The following is a 7958-nucleotide window of genomic DNA, read 5'->3' as shown; positions in this document are numbered from 1 at the left end:
TATATGCATATACATATATACATATATACAATATATATATATATATATATATATATATATACTTATATGTGCATGTATATCTTGTATAATATATATGTATATATAATTGGAGACACTTTTCTGTCTCTCAGCTCCTCATGGCCGTCTCGTGCCTTCTTTAAAGCAGCAGCAACAGCTGCTGCTGCAGCAGATAAGGGATCTGCTGCAGCGTGCTTCGCTAGTAGCAGCACCAGTAACAGCAGCAGCAGCAGCAGCAGCTGCTGCTGCTGCTGCTGCAGTACCGACGCTGTTGGTAAAGATCTGTGTGCAGATCCGCAGCACCAACATCTGCCTTTGGGGTGTCTCTGCTGCTGCTGCTGCAGCAGCAGCAGAGCAACAGCAAAAGGAAGCGTAAGGTTGTCTTCTTCTGCGGGCTGCCATCCGCAGCTAGCTGCAGCTAGCTGCAGCTAGCTGCTGTATAGACTCTTCAGGAGCTCCTCCAGCTGCTGCTGATTATTAATATATTTATACAGCAGCAGCAGCGGCGCTGCTGCTGCTGCAGGGTCCTTGCTCTGGCGTGTTGCTGCTACTCGCGCTGCTGCTGCTGCTGCTGCGAAGCAGCGGGAGGCAGGCGGCAGGGAGGTTCAGCTCGAAGAGACGAATTGCTGCATGCTGCAGCAGTTGTTGCTGCTGCTGCAGTTAGTGCTGCTGCTGCTGCAGTTGCTGCTGCTGCTGCAGTTGGAGCTGGTCCTGCTGCAATCGATGGTGCTGCTGCATTAGCTGCTGCAGCAGTTGCTGCTGGTGCTGCAGTGTCTGCAGCTGAAGCAGCAGTAAGAGCAGGAGTAACTGCAGCAGCAACAGCAGCAGCAGCAGCTCTTTGCTGTAGCGTTGCTGCTTATTCTTTGCGTGTGTCTCCGCTAATACCTGTGTTGTTGTACACCCTAAACCCTAAACCCTAAACCCTAAACCCTCATAAATACTTCTACCAGCAAACACCAGACGCCTCCTGCGAAACCCTAAACCCCCGGGGTCTCTTCTCTAGTAAACCCTAAACCCTAGCCTTACATTATCCAAACCCTAAACCCTTGAATTCTTTCTTTTTCTTATACAAACCCTAAACCCTAGCCTTCTATCGAACAAACCCTAAACCCTACAGTTCTTTGCTTCTCGCACACAAACCCTAAACCCTAAGAAGGAAAACAAAAAAGATACCCCGCGATGCTGCTGCTGCTGCTGCTGCTGCTGCGGGGGCGGAAACAGGAGCAGCAGTACAAGCAGCAAGTGCAACAGCAAGAGCAGCACTTTCAGCGGCAGCAGCAACAGCAGATGCAACCACCGCAGCAGCAGCTGCGGCTGCCGCTGCTGCACCAATCACTGCAGTGGGGACTGCAGCAGCAGGAGAACGAGCAGCAGCAACAACAGCAGCAACTTCTGCTCTTACTGCTGCCGCTGCTGCTGCTGCAGTTGCTGCTGCTGCTGCAATTGTTCCTGCTGCTGCAGCTATTGCTGCTGCTGCAATTGTTTCTGCTGCTGCAGCTATTGCTGCTGCTGCCGCTGCTGCTGCTGTTGCTGTTGCTGCTGCTGCTGCTGCTAGGCTTGCTGCAGGTATTGTATTACTTTGCCTTCAACAGCCTCCAAACAATACGAAGAACAGAGACCGCTGAAATCCCCCAAATAAACAGCACCAAGCAGCACCTGCGGTGTACATACAGCAGCAGATGATGCAGCAAATGCAGCAACAGCAGCAGCAGCAAATGCAGCAACAGCAAATGCAACAGTAACAGAAAACGATGTATAAATATATACATATAGAGCATACAGGGTATAAGGGACGGTCGGCGTAAAGGGTTTAGGGTTTACGACTATCTACTGAGGGTTTAGGGTTTAGGGTTTAGGGTTTGAGAGATGGCTGGAACCCTCGCTTCTTGCCTTCCCCACCCTAACTAGCCCTGTTACCTTTTTGCAGCCATCCCTAGGGTTTCGAGTATAGGGGTTAGGGTTTCGAGATTAGGGTCTAGGGTTTAGGGTTTAGGGTTTCGAGATTAGGGTTTAGGGTTTAGGGTTTAGGGTTTACAGAGAAGAAGCGGGTATAGGGTGAAGTAGCCGCGTAGATGAAAGCGAAGGGGGGGATATGAGGGTTTGCTTGCGGCAGCCACTCTAACAAAGTCCTCAAGTACAGCAGCAAACGAAACAACCTGCAGCAGCAGCAGCAGCAAATGCAGCAGCAGCAAATGCAGCAGCAGCAAATGCAGCAGCTGCAGCAAATGCAGCACCAGTAAATGCAGCAGCATCAAATACAGCGGCAGATGTAGATGCAGGTGCTGCAGCAGATGAGATAACAGGAGCAGCAATATATGCTGCAGGATAACGAGCAGCAGATGCAGCAGCAGCAGCAGATACAGTAGCAGCAGGAGCAGCAGCAGCAGTAATAGTCGTAATAGAAGAATAGATGCTGCTGCTGCTGCTGCTGCAGGATTAAGGACAAGACACGCAAGAGATGCATCAGCAGCAACAAGGGCAGCAGGGGCAGCAGCAGCACCATCAGCAGCAGACGCAGCAGCAGCAGCAGGAGACAGACTTGATAGAAACAATCGCTGCATGCAGCAGCGGCTTCTTCTGCTGCACACCAAACAGCAGCAGCGGCCGACAGAGACGAAGTCCTCTCACAAACAACTCTGTACACAGATCACTGCTGCTGCTGCTGCTGCTGCTGCTGCTGGGTGTTGCTGTGGGGCCCCACAACCCGAAGAGGGACCGCCAGCCCCTCGCCTTCGCAGCAGCAAAGAGGGGGGCACCCCCCCTCTGCTTGCAGGGGCCCCCAGCAGCAGCAAGAGCCTTAGAAGAATAACTTAGGAGAGGAGCAGCACCAAGGAGAAATGCTGAGGGAATCAGACTCCGCTGCTCCTGCTGCTGCTGTTGCTGCTGCCGCTGCTGGTGCTGTTGGAGCTGCCCCCAGATACGGTCCGCCCTAGGAAGGAGACGGAGGTATGAAGGTCTACTGCAGCAGCTGTACTTGCTGCTGCTGCTGTTGCTGCTGCTGCTGCTGCTGCTTGTGGTGAGGCTGTGCTGCAGCGACGGTGTGGGACCGCCTGTTAGCAGCTTCGCCTCCGCAGCAGCAGCAGCAGCAGCAGCGACAGCAACAGCAGCAGCAAGAAAGCACCACAGATCCCAGCAGCAAGTCTTTCTCATTGTATTAATACATTCCCAGCTGCTGCAGCAGCAGCTGCTGCTGTCAATAAACCCTGTGAACCCTATGGGGGGCCCCAAACACACTTTTGCTGCTGCAGCACTTAACCTTAAGACATTTGCTGCTGCAGCACTATACCTCACAACATTTGCTGCTGCAGCACTTCATATCACCTTCCTTTCTCTTCTCCTGCTTCATCTCTAATACTAGCAGCAGCAGCACAAGACCGGGGGGCCCCCCTGTTGGGGGCCCCTGGGGGCCCCCGTGGGGCCCCGAATGAGGGGCCCCCAGGGGGGCCCCCTGGGTGCTGTTGGCTGTTAGTTAGATTTGTTATTGTGTGTATAAGGTTTTTTTCAATGTTTTTCGTATTATTATTTAATCGTTTTTGTCGAGGGTTTAGGGTTTTGTAGGGTTTTAGGGTTTACCGGTTAGGGTTTAGGGTTTAGGGTTTGTTGAAGCGAGGCAGCAGATACGGGGTTACGAGCTTTATTCTGTTTCTGCTGCTGCTGCTGCTGCTGCTGCTGCTGCTGCAGGCAGCAGGGGAAGTGGCATCCCCGCTGTCTCCTCCAGGGTATAGGACTGCATCTGCACCCCAAACCCTAAACCCTAAACCCTAAACCCTTAGTTCTGACGCCCTACGCAGGCTACAGCCAAGGGATATGGAGGGGCCTGCTCGGCCCCTGCTGTTTCTGCTGCTGCTGCTGCTGCTGCTGCTGCTGCTGCTGTTGGAGACCGAAGCAAAAATGTTAGCAGCAACCCTCGCAATAACAAACGCCTCCTGGGCCTTCCCTCCTGTAAGCCCTGCACTGCAGAAGCAGCAGCAACAGCAGCAGCAGCGGAGGCCCCCCGTTTACGCTGCTTGGATTTCTACTGCTGCGTCGCCGGCGCGTTTGAGTAGTAGCAGCAGCAGCAGCAGCAGTCGCCTATGCAGCAGCAGCACCAGACCTGCGCGCAGCAGCAGCAGCAGCAGCAGCAGCAGCAGGCCACTGCAATCTTCTTCTCGTTTATTTTGTGTCTCTTTTGACAGAGAAGAGGAGGAGGTAAGAAGACGCGCAGCAGCAGCAGCAAAAGGAGACAGCAGACACCGGAGAAGGAGACACGTGCTGCGCTGCTGCTGCGCTGCTGCTGTGCATGCAGACACTCGAAGCCCTATCCAACAAACTGCAGCAGCAGCTGCAACTCCAGCAGCTGCAGCAGCAACTGCAGCAGCAGCAGCAACTGCAGCAGCAAGTGTCTCCCTTGCCTTCGCCACCCGATACCGCCTCTGCTATTCTGCAGCGCAAGTCAGCCCTAACATTTCTGCTGTTGCTGTTGCTGCTGCTGCTGTTGCTGCTGCTGCCGTTGCTGCATGAACTGCTGCTAGTGGCGCTACTTGCTTGTGCTGCTGCCCGTTGCTGCTGCTGCTGCTGCAGCAGGGAGCGTGTTAAGTCTCGTTCGTGCCTATGGTGAAATTTGCTGCTGCTGCTGCTGCTGTAGCTGCTGCTGCTGCTGCTGCTGTAGCTGTTGCTGCTGCTGCTGTTGCTGCTGCTGCAGTGAGGCCTTCGTTGCATGTTAGTGTGGTGTGCTGCAGTTTGCTGCTGCTATCACAGCCCTTGTCTGCTGCTGCTGCGCAGCTGCTAACCGCTCAGCTGCTGCAGCTGGGGGCCTCCGGGGCCCCTGCAGCTACTTTGTACATTAACTCTCCCGGTAAACCCTAAACCCTAAACCCTAAACCCTAAACCCTCTACGAAGTGTTTCTCTCTTTTCTCACCTCTTTATCTGTCTCGTTTTTATTTGTATTTATTTGTCTCCTTTGTTTGCTGCTGTCTCCTGTCTCTCTCCCTATCTGTTTCTAAACCCTAAACCCTAAACCCTAAACCCTAGTCGCCTGTGCACGTTACAAATCCCTCCTATGCTATGGCGCTCTGCGCCTCCATCTTAGGGTTTAGGGTTTAGGGTTTAGGGTTTGCTGCAGGCTACAGCCCCGACGGGCAAGGGGGAGTGCACGGAGGCGACTTAGAGTGGCTCTCTGCTGCTGCTCTGCTGCTGCAGCATCAGGCTGCTGCTGCTGCTGCTACACACAGCAGCAGCAGCAGCAATGCAGCAGCAAATCAGCAGCAGCAGCAGCAGCAGCCTCTCACTGTAACTACGATAGCCCTGGGGCATGCGGGGGGCCCTGCTGCGCTGCTGCTTGCATGCGGAGCAGCAGGGAGACGCTTCGCAACTCAAAATACTTGGTAATATGCTGCTGCTGCTGTTTCTTGCTGCTGCTGCTGCTGCTCTTGCTGCTTCTGCTGCATTTTTCTGCTGCTGCTCACGTGCCCCCGGCACTCCTTTGGTGCGCAGTCGTCTGCAGCGTAAGTATCTTGCTGTTGCTGCTGCTGTTGCTGCTGTTGCTGCTGCTGCTGTTGCTGCTGCCTCAGGTTGAGTTTAAAGGCCCCACCTCTCTGCTGCAGCGGCACACCAAAAGAAATTGCATGCAGAGCGGAGGCAGCGCGCAGTGACCGCGAGCTGTACATACACCTGCTGCTGCAAGCCACACAGCAGCAGCAGGAGCAGCAGGAGCAGCAACAGCAGCAGCAGCAGCGGGAGAAGCGAATAAGGGGGCTGGTGCTGCAAGGAGGGATTATCGATGCTGCTGAAGCGAAGGCCCTGAAGTTAATCGATCAGGTATACCCAATATGCTGCTGCTGTTGCTGCTGCTGCTGTCGTTGCTGCTGCTGTTGCTGCTGCTGCTGTCGCTGCTGCTGCTGTCGTTGCTGCTGCTGTTGCTGCTGCTGCGGCTCTTGCTGCCGCTGTATTTATTGCTGCTGCTGATTGCTGCGCTGCCCGCTGCTGCTGCTGCTGCTGCTGCACTCTAATGTGCTTCAGGTATTATCCTATTAGCTGCTACTCTCCGTCTCCTTGCTTGAGGCCCTGGGGACAGCCAGCAGCAGCAGCAGCAGCAGCAGCAGCACTGGAAACCGGTCTCTGCTGCTGCTTCCGCAGCAGCTAGCACGCCGATTCCCACCTCATCATAGCAGCAGCAGCAGCTGCTGCTGTTGCCGCTGCTGCTGTTGCAGCTGCTGCTGCTTCGTGGGGGCCATTTAAGAATGAAGATATTCTTACTTCATTCTTCTCTCCACCACATGCATTTGCTGCATCTGCTGCTGCTGCTGCAGCTTGTGCTGCTGCTGCTGCAAGTAGCTGCAGCTTGTGCTGCTGCTGCTGCTGCTGCAAGTAGCTGCAGCAGTCAGTGGTGTTGTGTTTTTGTTTGTTTTGCGTTTAATAGAAAGAAATATGTCCGTCTTCACTGATATATATAATATACATAATATATATTATATATATGTCCTATATAATATATATAATATATATTATTATATATGCCGCCTCTCTATATATAATCTTTCTATTGCTATATATTTTATCTGTTGAGTAATAATTATATTTTATTTTTTTATTAGAAGTAAAATATAATTATTAATAAATTTATTTATTTAGTTATTAAATAATTTTTATTAGTTTGATTTATAGATATCTCTGAAGAAACAAAATTAATATATAGTTATGATTAGATACTTATAAATAATTATATGTTCAATCTAATGCATTTTATTTAATTATATTTAATTACATTTAACTTCAATTATATTTAATTACATCTTATTTTCTTTTGTTTATTTTATCTTATGCATTTTTATTTGGCTTTGTTTGTTCTTTACATCTATATTAATTTTATCTTAAGTTTTATTTTAATTGTCTTTAAATATATATATATATATATATAAATATGTACATGTATATATAAATATAATTATTTAATACATAGCGAAGAATGTTTATATTTATATATATAAATATACACTTTATATATAAATGTATATATAAAAATATATATATTATATATACAAATATCGATAAAAAATTGTTTAATAAAATGCATGCATATATAATTATTATTCTTGATAGTTAGTCATCACAAAAGGCCTAACCATCTATATATATATATATTCAATATATAATATAATATATATTATATATATATAATTATTCTTGATAATTAGTGAGCACAGAAGGCCTAGCCATCTATATATATAATATATAATATATATATACACAATATATATATAAGTATATATATAAATATATAAATATATATATATATATATTTATATATTTATTCTTGATAGTTAGTGAGGACAGAAGGCCTAACCATCTGTCTGCCTATTGCACCGATCCACGCTTCTTTTTCTTGAGGTGTATCTGCATGTAAAAAGAAAACTCTATTTGGTGTCTCTACTCTAAAGACGTTTGCTTTATTCAACTCTTCTTCTGCACTCTTTACTGTGCAGCAATCAAGCAGATATAATACCTAAGCAATACACACAAACATAATATATATATATATATATATATATATGTATATGTATATATGTATATAATAAATATATATATATATATATATTAATATAAGCATATAATATATATATATATAAGACCTATTTAACAGACAGCAACACATAAAAGCATCATAATATGCATATATATATATATATATATATATATATATATTGTATGTATATTACGCAATCCTAACAGTAATATATATAATATATAAATACACAAATAAATTAAGCATGAAAAAGCGAAAGAGGAGACAAACAAATAATTAGAGATGCCGCAAACACAAGACAAAGCAAACAGCAAACAAAAACAAAATAAATAAATAAATAAATAAACAGATAAATAAATAAATAAATAAATAAATAAACAGGCAAGCATACATACACCTGCCCTTCTTTATAATGTGAGAGAAGCAGCAAAGAGACGA

The 7958-nt window shown here is 47.5% G+C and overlaps 1 protein-coding gene across 1 annotated transcript; it reads left to right on the top strand.

Moving 5' to 3' along the window:
- Positions 1-3909: 3909 nt before the first annotated feature.
- Positions 3910-6031, top strand: EAH_00057300 (hypothetical protein, conserved; the record flags this gene model as incomplete). The annotated part of the gene is made up of 6 exons (XM_013393752.1): positions 3910-4206; positions 4304-4449; positions 4737-4852; positions 5121-5382; positions 5569-5815; positions 6017-6031. The coding sequence occupies 6 exons, from the start codon at positions 3910-3912 to the stop codon at positions 6029-6031; spliced, it is 1083 nt and encodes a 360-aa protein (XP_013249206.1).
- Between the last annotated feature and the right edge of the window lie 1927 nt (positions 6032-7958).

The sequence above is a fragment of the Eimeria acervulina genome, genomic scaffold, assembly GCF_000499425.1.
Source record: "Eimeria acervulina Houghton genomic scaffold, Eah_scaff1229, whole genome shotgun sequence".
Taxonomy (NCBI): domain Eukaryota; phylum Apicomplexa; class Conoidasida; order Eucoccidiorida; family Eimeriidae; genus Eimeria; species Eimeria acervulina.
Note: the sequence above shows the minus strand (reverse complement) of the source record. Positions and strands in the feature narration are given on the sequence as shown.